The sequence below is a fragment of the Lottia gigantea genome, assembly GCF_000327385.1.
Source record: "Lottia gigantea unplaced genomic scaffold LOTGIsca_79, whole genome shotgun sequence".
Taxonomy (NCBI): Eukaryota; Metazoa; Mollusca; class Gastropoda; family Lottiidae; genus Lottia; species Lottia gigantea.
This window is the reverse complement of record NW_008710630.1, coordinates 984,206-999,620: the sequence shown is the minus strand read 5'-3', so window position 1 is coordinate 999,620 and position 15,415 is coordinate 984,206. Positions and strand designations below refer to the sequence as shown.

General features: G+C 34.5%; 3 protein-coding genes across 3 annotated transcripts; 2 read left to right on the top strand and 1 right to left on the bottom strand.

Annotated features, from left to right (window-relative positions):
- Nucleotides 1–5,241: 5,241 nt before the first annotated feature.
- On the top strand, nt 5,242–5,892 carry LOTGIDRAFT_168848 (hypothetical protein; the record flags this gene model as incomplete). Its single annotated transcript, XM_009066752.1, has 1 exon — nt 5,242–5,892. The coding sequence occupies one exon, from the start codon at nt 5,242–5,244 to the stop codon at nt 5,890–5,892; it is 651 nt and encodes a 216-aa protein (XP_009065000.1).
- A 1,433-nt stretch (nt 5,893–7,325) lies between these two features.
- Nucleotides 7,326–11,912, bottom strand: LOTGIDRAFT_196809 (hypothetical protein). Its single transcript, XM_009066751.1, has 10 exons — nt 11,814–11,912; nt 11,163–11,226; nt 10,794–10,845; nt 10,503–10,566; nt 10,241–10,311; nt 9,771–9,986; nt 9,441–9,525; nt 8,961–9,032; nt 8,741–8,803; nt 7,326–8,155 (listed from the first exon to the last, which is right to left on the bottom strand). The coding sequence occupies exons 1-10, from the start codon at nt 11,853–11,855 to the stop codon at nt 8,009–8,011; spliced, it is 876 nt and encodes a 291-aa protein (XP_009064999.1). The 5' UTR covers nt 11,856–11,912; the 3' UTR covers nt 7,326–8,008.
- A 686-nt stretch (nt 11,913–12,598) lies between these two features.
- LOTGIDRAFT_236344 (hypothetical protein) lies at nt 12,599–15,241 on the top strand (the record flags this gene model as incomplete). Its single annotated transcript, XM_009066750.1, has 7 exons — nt 12,599–12,820; nt 13,395–13,482; nt 13,775–13,875; nt 14,205–14,315; nt 14,561–14,641; nt 14,851–14,955; nt 15,200–15,241. The coding sequence occupies exons 1-7, from the start codon at nt 12,683–12,685 to the stop codon at nt 15,239–15,241; spliced, it is 666 nt and encodes a 221-aa protein (XP_009064998.1). The 5' UTR covers nt 12,599–12,682.
- Between the last annotated feature and the right edge of the window lie 174 nt (nt 15,242–15,415).

Here is a 15,415-nt window from a genome sequence, read left to right as displayed (position 1 = left end):
TATAGTATGAAAAGAAAAGAAGTCAGAAGGGATTAAGAGAATAGTTTTAATAGTCATATTGATCTTTTGATTCTACAAGGATAATAATTTATTTACAGTCACAAGGGACATTGTTAGACTGTTTAGTTTAGAATAGCTCAGTCAGTAGTGAGTTGGATCGTCGTCTGCTAGAACATTGGAATAGCTTAAACTATGTTGAGTTGGATTGTCGTCTGCTAGGACGCTAGAATATCTCAGTCAGTATTGAGTTGGATTGTCGTCTGCTAGGACATTAGAATAGCTCAGTCGGTGGCAAGTTGGATTGTCGTCTGTTGGGACAGTGGGATTGCTCAGGCAGTAGAGGACTGGATCGTCCTCTGCTAGTACATTGGACTAGCCTAGACTGTGTTGGATTGTCGTTTGCAAGGACGTTGGAATTGCCTAGACTGTGTTGAGTTGGATTGTCGTCTGTTGAGACATTGAAATAGCTCAGACTGTAGCTATTGTCGTCTGCTAGGACATTGGAATAGCTCAGATCGTGTTTAGTTGGCTTGCCGTTCGGTGTAAGGTTCGAATCCCCATTAAGGTAAGGACATACTAGAAAGGGAATAGCTAAGACTGTGTTTGATTATTATAATATGATTGGCGCTTAGGTGCCGAGGGTTTGAATCCTCTTGAAAGTAAAGTAGGACTAATTGCCCGAATAACAATAGTATAACTCAGAATTTTGGGACCAGTTGATAAATCCAGCATCCCTGGACAAAATTCTCGTAATGCACACGGCGTTGCCTATTTTCATTAGCTCAAACAAGAACAGTGGGATGTAAAACTTCATTTAATTAAATTTCTCGATCAGACAATTAAACATGAACCTGTCTCTCTTCTATAGTTCTTCAATAATTCATACCATAATTTAATACAGCGGTTGATATTATACACATAGGACTTGTGGCATTTGTTGCCAAGCTGAAATAGACAAGGTTTAAAGGGGATGACTTGATAATTGCACATTTTTTTCAAGGCCATGAAAAGTAAGTACCATTGCTGATTTTACGGTCATGAAATATGCTACGAGTAAAGTTTTGCGGCCCCTTATTTGTTTTTTTTTCTTTGTAAAGTCACAGTCTCTTTATAATCATCCTTTCCATATCTAAAATGCCATCTCGCATGAAAATCAGTAGGGTATTCTATTCGAATAGAAGAAACACGAACCGTATAATTAAGTCTTCTTGTACAGCGGAATTCCCCTTCACTGCTGTATTGATATACTTGATTAAGTTAATTGAATATAATTTCTTTATCATGTTCATTATTTAAACAATATGATATTATCGCTATTTAAATATTAGATTAAGCAAGAACACAGCTAAATAATCACATTAAATCACAAATGTTTAATCGAAGGCCTTAAAGAAGATCTAACTACTCGTAATTTATTTTATTCACAAGATGCAGGAAGCCATCTTTAAACAATATACATGCATATCAATAAATGCTAAGGAATATTCTAAGCTAAAGAATCACCATAAATGCTTAATCGAAAAGTTATCTTCAATCCCCTATAGCCTCAAACTAATTACAAAAATATGGAAACCCATCTTTAAACGATATACATGCATATCAATAAATGGTTTAGGAATATTCCAATATTAGATTCAGCAGAGAAACGTGTTATAACTTAACTTTACTAAAATGCGGAGACCCATCTTTAAAACGATATAAATCATATCGATATTTCAATATTAGATTAAGCAGAGAAACGTGTTATAACTTTACTTTACTAAAATGCGGAGACCCATCTTTAAAACGATATAAATCATATCGATATTACAATATTAGATTAAGCAGAGAAACGTGTTATTACTTTACTTTACTAAAATGTGGAGACCCATCTTTAAAACGATATAAATCATATCGATATTACAATATTAGATTAAGCAGAGAAACGTGTTATAACTTTACTTTACTAAAATGTGGAGACCCATCTTTAAAACGATATAAATCATATCGATATTACAATATTAGATTAAGCAGAGAAACGTGTTATTACTTTACTTTACTAAAATGTGGAGACCCATCTTTAAAACGATATAAATCATATCGATATTTCAATATTAGATTAAGCAGGATTATAAACAATCATCATACATCTTAATTGAACAGTCAGCTAGACTCCATTTGTTTCCATTACTGAAGGCATGATACCTTCGACAGTGTAATTGTTCTTATTCACAAAATACAGGAACCCATCTTTAAACGATATATATGTATATCAATAAATGCTCAAGGAATATTTTGTTATTAGATTAAGCTGGTAGACTTCTAAACAATCATCATACATCTTAATTGAACAGTCAGCTAGACTCGTTTTTCCCATTACTCTTGCGATTGCGGGGGTGCAGATTTTCCCTTTTCCTTCCTTATATAATTATATAGGCTTTATGCAAATATGCAAATTAGATAATCCAGCTTAGAAAAGTAGGACATCAAACTCCATTCAGGTCATTTCAAAGCCATGTCCCAAGAGGCATGTGGATAAACTGTATATATACATGTTGCCTACACTGTGGGATGTTATAAAATTTACAATGATATTATAAAGCTGTATATGGAAATTACTATTGATTGTTCAATAAATATACTGAATTCACATACGATGTAAATATCAGATCAGCATAATTCATAACTAAGCTATACCTTCACACCAAGCTCGGCCACTATTTTGATTTATTTCTTTCTAACTTTTGTCTCCATTGCAATCTAACAGTTTTTTACCACTGTCGCGTTCTAATGACGTTATCAAACCAATCAAAGCGTGTCGTGTAGAACCCTTTCTTGATAACAATGACAAATTGTGGGATAGCGAAACCAAAAATAGAACCATATGACTATTTCCATAGTAATTCAGACAGCTTTCTAGCACAGTCGAGTTCTAATGACTTTATTTAACCAATCAAAGCGTGTCATGTAGAAGAACCCTTTTCTTGATAACAATAACGAATTCTGGGAAAGTGAAACCAAAAGTAAAGCAATATGGGGCTGCTTTCGGGTTTCCCTCAATATTTCGGAACAAATAACATTAAAGTGATGATTTTAGTCAGTCATATTTTTTTGACAACTATAAATTTGGGCCTCTCCATCTTGCCTCCAAACAACGTTTCGGAAATAACTCCCTGTTGTTATTCTCCCTTCAACTGTAACTCTTACAAACGGTCTACCGTGAAAATTCTACTAGCTATCAGATTCAGATTTACAGAAACTGCCGAATTCTACTCTTAAAAAAGAACCATTCGGCAATTCTACATAGTTTCCTTAGAGGCCGTTTGATAAAGAACTTGTTCATTTGGTGAATTCCACTGAGAATTCAGCTCCAAGCTAGGTGTTAAGCTAGGTCTAATATTTCTGCCAAGTCCTTTCTTCCCATCAAATTCCATGCTTTTATTCCGACTTTTCTTATATTTCTATTCTTGTAATGAAGGAAGTCGATTCCATTGGGAGCTATTGTAACAATTTTATTGGCACGATTTTTAGTTAAGTAGAAGAGTCTAGATTTCTATCTAGAAATATGTTGTCTTAAAGGGAATGTAAAGAGTTTTTCTAAACTTTTTATGTATATCGGGGACATGTCTGGTTTCTATTTGCATCATTCCAATTTTCATTCAAATGTCTGTGGTTCCTGTAATTACAGAAATGTCTGACTATATGTGACGTCAAACAATATCTTCTACGATAGTGGCGACATACATAATGTGTTTAAAGGGGTGGTAAATAGGTTTTATAAATCTTTAATTCGTATCTAGAACACTGAAAGCATCGACTTGCACCATTCCAATTTTCAACCATGTGGCAGGTGTTCCTGCAATTCCACTAAAACCTAGTGTTTGATGACGTCACTAAGCGCGAAAGTCTAGTGATACAAGCATATTTTGAGATATCCCTTTAAGCGGAATTGCAAGAACCACAGGCGTCTGAGTAAAAATTTGAACTGTGCTAATCGGTGCTATTTCGACCGACAGCTATACACTGGTAATGAATAAAATTATAAATTAATATATGATAAATACCTCAACACTTAATTAAAGATAATGGTTTAATAATATACGACCTATATTTACATATTTTTTATTACATTCACTACATTTACTTTAATACTGGGAATAGATTAAAGGTTTGAGTTTCGGACATTTGCATTCATACAAACAAACAGAGTTTAACAATTGTATGTAAGCCTACATATACGATATCTAGACACAGCTCTAGGGAACAACAATATTCAGCAATTCTTGAAAATTTACGAGTTTCGCCAGTATTCACAATGTCAAGCCATTACAACTTCGTCTTATACCTTGACAGCAATAACCACCACTCTTGTATCACAAATGTAGAGATTTGATTGAATTGTTCGCCAGTGAATTGTTTACAGATTTGTGTCCAAGACTCTGAATGGCTGTATTCGCTAACGTAAAATCCAACAAATCGCTGCATTTACTTCCGTGATGCAAGAAAGGTGTCTTATGTAGTCAAGGTATAAGACGCATTTCGGAATAGCTTGGCATTGTGAAGATGACAGGGCGCTAGTAGATCTTTCACGATAAATCGCTTGACTTCCTAGATGTATGTAATATTAGCTTAAGTCATCACATTTTAAGTTGAGATTTAACGAGATCAATAAAACCAGCTGTTACAATTGACGAGTTGATTTCAGTCAGTCGATAAGCATAGGCAATATCAAGTTATAATATTATTATATTATTATATTTACCTAACTCTTAGATATCAGTATAGGAGGTGATGGTGATTCCAGGTTGTAGGATTTTGTTGTTAAGTGCTTACAGTACAACAGACATCACCTAATATTGTGTGATTCACAATTGCACTGTTGTTTAGTTTTAGGAAACACCAGTCATCACCTAACACTGGGCGGGTCTCTTCTGTGATCTTGTCAATTTTATAGATACACCAGACATCACTTAATTTCTATTGTTTTGTCGTTTGGCGTCACCCTACACTGAGTGATGTATTGTTGTCTGTTAATAGAAGCACCAGACAATTCAGGGTTGTATGCCTCTGTTGTCTGTTTAAAGTAACACCTAACTCTGGGTTATATTCTAGAGAGTAGGTCACTGTTGTACTATAATTGTCTGTTTATAGAAACATCAGACATCACTCGTTCTTGATTTTCTTACCTAGAGTGGTCCACTGTCTGCTTATAACATGCTAGTGAGACAATCTAATATCTTTTGTTGCATTTCAGAAGCCAAAATGGAGAACGATGTATATTATATCCTGTTGCTGATGATCTGTTATCTGATTGGCTGTACTGCTGATGCTACGTCATACAACATCAAAACCGATATTGCCCGCTCACTTCTGCCAAATATTCCCGTTTCCATGGTAACTAATGCAACAAACAAAATAGCCATCACAAAGGTGGGTGTGTCAACAACGACTTTAGCAATTCAGTGGAAATATTTACACACGTTTAACGGAACGCATAATCAAACTGTAGTCGGATATCTATCTGGAAGCGCAAACGGACGTTTCATTTCGGACAACCTGGACGTGTTACGGAACGAATTTGAATTCAGAAATTTGCAAGCGGACACTAAATACGACGTGTGTGTCGAAATGCTGGAATTAGGAAAGAAAGGACAGACGATTTCTCATTTCAAATGCGTCGAGATGAAAACGTTGGCAACGATCCGTCATGACAGCATCATAGCGATGTTGATAACGATAGGGTATTTGATATTCATGGGCATCGTGGGTTGTATAGTGTGGCGACACCGTGTATTGGTCAATGAGCGAACCAGGCTGCAAGAGGAAGAGGTCGGGGAGAGCTCCACGGTCAGATGGAAGGATATAGAGGAGAAACGATGTTTAAACTCGATTGAAGATTCAGTGGATGTTTAATTAATGGGATAGTGGGGAACTCCCCTGATGCGCTCTGTGACTAGATTTGTCACCTCGGCACCACTTTCAAATGTAAAACCACAGTGATTTAACAGTCGTAGGCCTACTATATTCAGTGATGTCTAATAGGATTGGATAGTGATAAATTCACCTGATATACTCTGCGATTAGGTCTGTCAACTAGACATCCCTTTCAAATGCCAAACTTTGATTTAACAAAGCGTACTATATTCAGTGGATATCGGAAATACACTTAATATACTATGCGTCTGAGCGTGTCAACTCGGCACCCCTTTAACATCCGGAAACTACATTTATTTAACAAGGTGGAAGATTCTCCCGATGTGCTCTGCGACTATGTGTGTCAACTCAACCACATTGATTTTACAAAGTTGTAGGCCTACTATATCGGTATCAGTGGATGTCTATTATAGGATAGTGGAAAATCCACTTGAGTATTTTCTGTTTTTCTTTTTCGTCATCCACGATCTGATAAAATTACCTTAAAAACTGTGTTCCGGCGAAATTTTGACGGGACATCCAATACGAAAATTCTAGAGGCCTTTTTCATGCCCAACTTAGCCTAAGATTCTTTAAACCAAATTTCTTTTCCTTAACCCTTTAACAGCAAAATATAGATGGAGGGCCCACTCGCAAATATGTAATGTCGGACGTATTGATGTGACCATGCGTTTAAAACCTAGGCATAAATGTGTGCCCATCACGAGGCCGTGAGATAGCTTGAAGGTCGGAACAGGGAAGCCTCCAACGGTATTGTAACTTTGTAACTTAATAGGACAACTCTATATTTCATATGAATATTCATAACATTATTTTGTTTTATCACTCTACTTGTTTTGAACAAATCTTTTTCACAATTTATTTTTATGTACTTTTTCCGAACTTTCGATCCACACATTTTTTTTATTCCAAATTTTAACCGTTGTTATTTTTACTGTTATATCTTCTTATAATGTATTAAACTTTTACAAGTTTTCTTGATCAGTTGGGCTATAAATGCTCGTTTCTTACAGTGGCTAAACTACCATAGGGCCTGGTTGAACCAAGTCAACGGTCTCCCACATTAAGGGGTCTTCACCCTCAGAAAACAATGTAGGAGAGCATTTATTTTTTTTAAATCCCAGGGGAAGGACCCCAACTCATCATAGTTTTCCTCTATAATAAGGTTTCAGATTCCAGAGCCCTTGCTTTTGGGTGTTGACTGTCAATCAAGTCGTCTTGCCCCTCCCACTCGATGACCGAGAGCACTTAATAAAAGAAAGAAAGAAAACACTTCTATGCCTCTGTCAGTGCTTTCTTGCGCTTTCTCTTAACATCTTTCTTAAATTATTGAACATTGCTTCAACCCTGTGCCAGTGCCTTCCTTTCAACCACCCTAACCACAAGATACAGTGATAAAATAAAATCAATCTCTATGTGAAGATGGTTGTTTTATTTCATTATTAATATTATATATATATACAGCTAATAGTACTCAATATTGGGCTGACAAAAACAGTTTAACAAGCAAATTATATTCTTATTCATATTTTAATTACATGACTCAAGCTCAATAATTCATTGAAATAAGTACCAGACTTAAAAGCAAATTAAATAGATTACCACTTGAGAACTGGCCTTGTGAGGAGAGTTATCTCTCACATGATAGAAGCACTTATTTCATAGTTCACCAATTTCCTATCATAACTTGAAAGTAAAACCACCACTTGGGACCTGGCCTTGTTTTGTCTAGCAAAGATATTGATGCACTGTCACACAAGATTCAAAAATATTTACAAGAGAATTCTACTTTTGTTTTGAATTTGAATAAATTAAAATTTTAATTTGGCATAAACAAAATTCGGGCATTAATAATATAGCTATTCTTTAGACTTCAATTTTAATCTAAGCTTGGATCAAAATCTTGTGAAGTTACGTTTCAATGAATATCGCTTAACATTATTCTGGTAAAAATAAAAATCGCTATGTTTTTGTCAACATGAAAGAACCTAAATTAGAAAATAAAATATTTTATACAAGAAGAAAAGAAAAAAAAGCAGAAGGAATTATTAATTCGTAATCGGTTGAAATATACAAATGACAAAAATATCATGATTTAAGCGTTTTTAAGCTCCCCTCCTATCTTGTAGCCTGATATAATGATTTTGTTCCAATCTATCTTGGTACGTGTTACTGGAAGTTGGCGTCGTAGAGCTTTAAATGTTGTATCGGACATGGTCTGGTAGTTTTCCGACAAGGCTTTCTGAAATAGAAAATAATTCATTTCATAAATTGAACTGAAACTTAGCAATCATTTGCTTACCAGTTGACCCAGCTGTAAATGGGTATGGATAATGCTGTCCTGATAAGGATTGTGTATACAAAACACCTAAAACAAAACTAGCTATCCTGATGAGGATGATAAGGGCCGTATGCAGCGTTCTTACCTTGACTAAAGTTGAACTTTGGCTAAAGTCGAACTTTACAAAGTTAGGATCAAGGCTTTCATTTTCTACATTTGATAGTCAAATTTAAGCACAAATTTCATAAAGATCGGCCGGTGCATACCTAAAGTTCAACTTAAGTCTAACTTTAGTCAAAGTTTAGGTAAAGTACGAGTGCTGCATATGGCCCCAAGAGTGTCGGCAACATTTTCAATTTCAATTACATAAATACTCATTTTTCACAAAATAGAAATAGTTGTCCTGATGAGGATTTTATATCCAAAACACTCTGAGCTCTTGTCAATTACATAACAATGCAATCTTTGACACAAGCTATGAGTGGAGGGACTGTAACACAATTCATTAGAGTGTCTGAATCTAATGTAAATAATATTGAATCTTACTTGGTATTCGCCTTCAGCAGCAGAAATTATATTTACTAAACTTTTAGCTGTCTGTTGTTCCGTCTAAAATATTATCAATTAAATCAAATTTATTGTATACATTCATATCAAAAACAAGAAATATCTTGATCAGATTTTAATCACAGACCATAGCCACACTGGTGAAATTGAGAAAATATTTGTGCACAATCCAGAGAAATTGAGTTGAGACTCAACTTACAGATATATTGACTGTATCTTTTATATCTTTGGAACTAACAAGTTGAACATTACCATCTTCATAATAATGAACCTAAACAAAACAAATTTAAAATGTCAACACAAAATTCATCCTTGAAGGTATTGTGAAAAAGTTTTATGTGTGACGGGGACACTGATAGCTTCAATTTGTACCATGCAAATGCTTAACCTTACAGGACGTCCCTGTAAAACCTCTATAAAATCCCTTGAATATTCAATTCCATTCTAGAAATTTGCTTAAGTTTTAACCTCAGCAATCAAAAAATCAATTTCGAAATGACCTATTGTTCTAAATCAATGCTAGAAAACAAGTCTAAGCTAAATAAATAACTTCCATCCATGACTGAAGACTTTTAAATCAAGTCTATTTTTTCTGAAATGGGTCTTAATTCATGAGTGTTGATATTGTCTCTCAGAATAGAAACAAACAGGGAAGTAAGATTTGGGAATAACAAGGTACCTGAACTTTAACAAGGCCAGTGACCTCGGCGGAACCACCAGATTCTGGGAATGTAACAGACCATTGGGAACGCCATCTACCATTCCTGGAATTCAAAGGAACTGTCAAGGGATCTTTAACGTGTACAGCCTGTAGCACACAGGGTTCTCGGTTTATTGTCCAATCCGAACGACTAGATGCTTTTTCCATGTCAGTCCCTCTTACCTGCATCACTGACAGGGGGAAACTGGGATGAAGGTATTATCTCGACCTATGCCGGGATTGAACCATGGACTTTTAGGCCGGCATCTAACTCACTGAGCCACCGCCTCTCCCATATATATAACTTACCAGAAGCTAGCTGGTTTAAATTGGTGAGTTTCTATACAAGCTATCAATGTTATATTGCCTCCGGAATATGAACCGTACACTGAGCTAGCACCGTACAAATAATGACTGTGAACATATTGAGTAAAAACCGTTTCTAAAGCTGCTCTCCACGGTTCAGCCTTTTGGTCCACATCTCCAGATTGAAAATCTTTTGCCTCTTTACGTAGATGATCATACCTGGAAAACAAAATACAAAAATAAACATAATGAGCTATGTGGACTCTCTGAAAGAATAGGCAAGTGCAGTAAAAGGAGGCCTGCAGGAAGGGTGACCCTCACTTAAACCAACCTCAAGCCTCTGATGTTTAGGAAGAGTAAGAATTGTTCTTCTCACTAAAGTCAACCAAATAATACACTATTAGCTAAGTTGACAAACCAAAAGACAATCATATATCAAGGGAAATATGATATCAAAACACTGATGGACTTACTTGAATGTTTGTTTGGTTCTTGGATCTAAAAATTGTCCACTACCTTTATCACCATGTTCTGTTATTAAAGCCTGTAAAATACAATATATTCATTCAGAAGGCTATGGTACAGAATACATTAGATTTTAAATCATAATGATGGCTGATTTGGACATGGAAAATGGAATTTGCTAAATTTGAAAGTCAACTATAACATTCATCGTAGCAAATTGATAAAAACTCATCTTGGACTCTAGATACATGTTTCAAATATAAAACTTACCTGTTCTTCTGACCCGTCAACTTTACATGGTGTAAACTGGTCCTTATTATATTGAGCAAATGCCCTGCAATACACAAAATATAGCACTGATTAGACCACATATATAAAAACCTACACACATTTATCAATTTCATTTACTTTTTATAGTTCTTAGACAGAGTATTGAAATGACTGATTTGGTGACAATCAATGCTGTTGTCTTTATCGATGTCCCAATACTGTTTCTCTACAATCCCTTTAAATTGTCATTCTTGAATAGAATTTATCATTTATTTTTAAGTGAAGACCTACCCTGCTGCTCCTTCTTTTAATAAATTATCATCATCTAACAAAATACGAACATCTACAAAAAAACAAAAATCATTCTCCTGTATTTATGTTAGTCAACTTATTGGCGAAACCACAGTTGTAAACTGAATTTCAAGTTTTTATTACACAAACAAACTCTGAGACAACATTTGGAGCTCTGTCTATCCATTTCTTTGGTGCAGTCTGCAAATAAAATTGCAATTCTTTGCAATAAAAACTTGATGCAGTCTAAAATGGTTGTTCTTTAATTCATTCTTCATCAAACTTGAAACATATGGACAAAATGAGATTTGTGTTGAAAAAAGGCTGTATTGATATATGCTGAGCACAAATGGAAAACTTCTGACTTACCATTGAATACTTCATTAAATTCTCCTGGAGGGGCGTGACGAATAAAATTAGATGCTATCTTCACCTGAAATGAGGATATTGGTTACGTTTCCTTGTTATAAAAAATAGAGTCTGTTCACACCACCATCGTTTATCAAAGTTCCATATTACGATAAAATCCAATCCTGGCATAGGCTTTGTATAGCACCTTCTAAATTTTATATGTAAAAAATATATGTTGATATGCTTATAGCCGAAAACCCCCCCCTTTTTTTTTTTTTAAATCTTTGACATTATGATTAGACATTATTAGTTGGATCTGGTCTGCCTGACTGCCTCACCCCATTTAATTTCTACTCAACATTTTAAAAAGTAGACCACAATAGAGGTAAGATGGAGTAGAATTTGAACTTGTGGTCACATTTACACAAGAAAAAACACATTGAATTAAGATATTATTCTTCAAACTATCACTAAAAAGTATGAGGAAAGTAAGGCGGAAGTTGACAAATTCATCAAAAATGGGAGGTGTTCATGTTGCCGGCTGCCATGTTGTTCAAAGCAAAGCTGATAATCATTAACATTTTGTAATTTCTGCAAAACGATATAAACATGATCTATTCTACTAGATGTAATGATACAAAAAGTGGTTAAATTACGTAAATTACTCACTCTTTCTTGATCTGATATCGGTTCGTCATATTCTGTCGCCATTTTGGATTCTGAGAAGTGACCGGACAAATCGTCCACACGTCAATTCGCCCAAATAATTGACATTTGATGATGTATCATTTCGTAAAATTCGATTAAATAAGTTAAAATAATTAAGCTTGCCCTGAAGCAATTGTGAAATTTAATTAAAATTTCAAAAGATGACAGATGACCTATTTTTAGTTAAGACGTGTATGTGTTCAGCGTATATAATTTGCCGGTCAGCTTTCAATGAGTCATGAAGGGGTTTTAAATATATATTTCAACCAAGATTCAGACGAGTTCAAAATAATATTTGCCGAGCCTTCGGGCGGTATTTCAAACAATAACGAGACGAGTAAAATTGTCTGACAGTTATTTTACCCGTTGATGTGTTGACATCCAAAAAGAAGCAATACACGAGATTTAAAATCGTGAGAGTGAAAGTGAAAACAACACAGAGACTCACTCGTTAGAAAATTTATAAAAGATAGCTACTGTGTAGTTTGACTGGAATGTCTTAGTGGTCGATTTAGCTTCCACCGATTTACAACTCAACCCGATTTTGCTACCATTTAAATGTTCTTATTTTCAGTAAAACTAAAAAAAATTATTGCAAATGCAAGGATCTTTTGAAAAATTGGAAATGGTTATTCCATTAACAATTTTGAATTAAATTTTCAAAAGAAATTAACTCTCACCATTTCGATAATTTCAGACGAGAATTGGAAATAAAGGGAAGTAACTGAAACTATGTAAACAAAAATGAAAAATCAATGACACTGAACAATTTTGGTAGATTTCGCTCCTAAGATTGTGTTATTCGCCTGAACTGCATCTTGCCATCAAGAATGGCATCGATGCAAGAGAAGTCAATTTTATGCAGCATCAAACCAACAGTGTCTCTGTTGGTCGGGGATCATAAGCATGATTTTTTCTCCGGTTGTAAAATGTTTGATGTGACATTTCCAAATATCATAAACCCAGAGGTACAAACATAAATTACTCCTTTATTCAGTTGCTTGTCGTCTGCATTTTACTTTAAGTTACTCTTACTAACAATGATAGCATTTTGATATTACTATTAGGTAGAAAATTAATATAGCATGAAAAATTGATATTAAAATATAGCCATGATATTGACATGTTCTATCAAACAAGCTCAAATATATGACTTTAATCTTTACATATCTGTATATGCACTCATCTCTATATCCTATTTATTTTATTTATTTGCTAACAAAGGATGATTCTTTCACTAGAGAGGTAAGAAAAGCATGCAAGTAGTCTATGTAAGCTTATATGGTCTCTGGTTATTATTAACAGAGGTCAGTCTGAAAGCAATTGGTCCCTATATGGCTTCTTATGGTTGAATGACTATTACATGTAAGGGCAGCCTGATCAAAAAGAATGAATGTATTGTTTTATGAGGATTTTACAAAATTCTGTTCAGAATCTAAAAAAGAAAAATAGAATTGTTTTTAATGTTAAATGTAAGCTTAATTATATCTGTAATCAGCTTAAAAACATCATAAAATAACACACTAAATTTTGATATTTCAGATTGGAGAGATATGTTTTCAGAATTTTTATGTTGCCCAGTTAACAATCAGAGCCAAGTTTCGATCAGCTGATTTGAATGGACAGACAGGTAAGATAGGATTTTTGACAATTTTTAAACCCATTTGCCATAGTTTTAAAAGACTTTGACACTGTGTAATTGATCCTTGGCCAAACCTCTTGGCAGTCATCTTTACGGGATTATCAGTACCAATTGGAATAATAAAGAAAGATAAAACATCCAAAGTCACTACACTTCACCTCACAACGACCTAGAATAGAACCAACGGCCACCATTTGTTCGATGTTGATAACACTGTATAACAAATATTGTTATTATAACTTGTTACATATCACTCGACCTTTCACCTTATATTTTACAGGTACTCTGAAATGGAGAACATGTGTCAGGAAAATGCAATTGATGCCCAACGCACACACTGAAGATGGTTCTCATGATTATTTTACACTCAACAGAAAACATGTTAGTATTTTTATGATTGCATTGTTTATTTTATCAATTTTTTTTACGCAACATCTTATGGTACAGGTGGCCATATTTTGGACAAAACCTTAATTGGTGAATACAATTTTGTGCTTGATATATCAGATGCCTGGAACACTAGAATGGTTGTATGTTTTCTAAGTATGGAACAAGCATTAGCAGCTACTAAAAGAAATTTGAGGTAACTAAATTCCAATATGGACAAAAATTTAAAAAATAGAGGCTAATTAGATGTAGATTTTTTTTCTAAATTAGTCCTCACAGATTTTACGTACCAAATCTGCATCAAGATTTTTGATTTTTTTCAGTTTAATTTTGATATAGTGAATCTCTCAACTCTACGGTTTATTTTACATCAACCATCTCCAGTATGGAAAGACTTTAAACTGGAAGACATCAGGTTTTACCGGTCTCCACAGGTTAGTCTTTAGGGAGCAACAATGGTATAGCGAGGTTTAACAGGGTTCAATCCCAGCTTAGTTGAAATAAGTACCTTTACATTTTTCCTATTGTTTGCCCCTTGTGAGGGATGCAAGTTTTAGGGACTGTGGAATGTAAGAAAGGGGAATGCTAGTTTTGATATTGTTAATAGTCAGATTTGATCTTTTGTCTTCCCTAAAATTCTTTTATTCTAATATCACTGTTTTCTGGACTTATTTTTCAGGTTTCTAAAAGTACAGGTTTACCATATTGGTTAACTGAAGAGCAGACGGAAGAAAAAGCAAAAGATAAACAGAAATTACAGGTAAATTATCTTCTTAATCAAGCTGGATGTCATTATACTGTACACATGTTGACTCAGTACGTGTTTCAGCTTTAAGAGCCTAAAATGTAGTAGATGTTTTGTTTCTCAACTCTGCATTTCAGAGCGTCCACATAGCTATTCTAGTTTGCCAACTGTTCATACATGTGTCTTTCAGATAGTTAATATAGTATATCTATCTATATTTACAGGGATTACCAGATTTAGATATGCTATCAGCCAATCTACAGGCGTTATGGTCAATGGCTGAAGAGGTATCTGACAATCAGTCTACAGTTCCACTTGGCAGATATGAGGTAACTTATTATTGTCAACAAAGGGTAGTTAACTCTTTTTGGCTCTTGTGGTCATTCTTATGGGCCTCAACTTAGTTCTGAGCCAACAGTGAAATAAGTGCACCAAGTACTGATAATGAAAACTTAATGATGTTTGCTGATTGGTCATGATTGGCTGCAGTCAAAAATACTTTGATATCCGTCAGATTCAATAGTATTTTGTTATTTTTTCAAATATTAATTTTGTTATGAATTGTTATTTTAGGTGGATGGTTGCTATGATATAAATCTGTTATCCTATACCTGAAAGATTCATTTATTTATTCATTCAGTTATTTATTTATTCATTTATTCATCTTCTGAAGTCTGAAAGGTGATGATGTTCTATAAACTGCTGACAACCAACTTTTCTTTTTGCATTATTTTTTGTAATTAGCTATGGCTTTCTGTATTAAAGGGACAGATTCGCCATTTTCAGGGG

Excerpts from the sequence above, each read along its gene's own strand:
- LOTGIDRAFT_196809 (XM_009066751.1), bottom strand. The coding sequence starts at position 11,855 with ATGGCGACAGAATATGACGAACCGATATCAGATCAAGAAAGA. Across the intron at positions 11,227-11,813 it reads CGATATCAGATCAAGAAAGA|GTGAAGATAGCATCTAATTT; the intron begins GTGAGTAATTTA and ends TCCTCATTTCAG. Across the intron at positions 10,312-10,502 it reads TTGACGGGTCAGAAGAACAG|GCTTTAATAACAGAACATGG; the intron begins GTAAGTTTTATA and ends TGTATTTTACAG.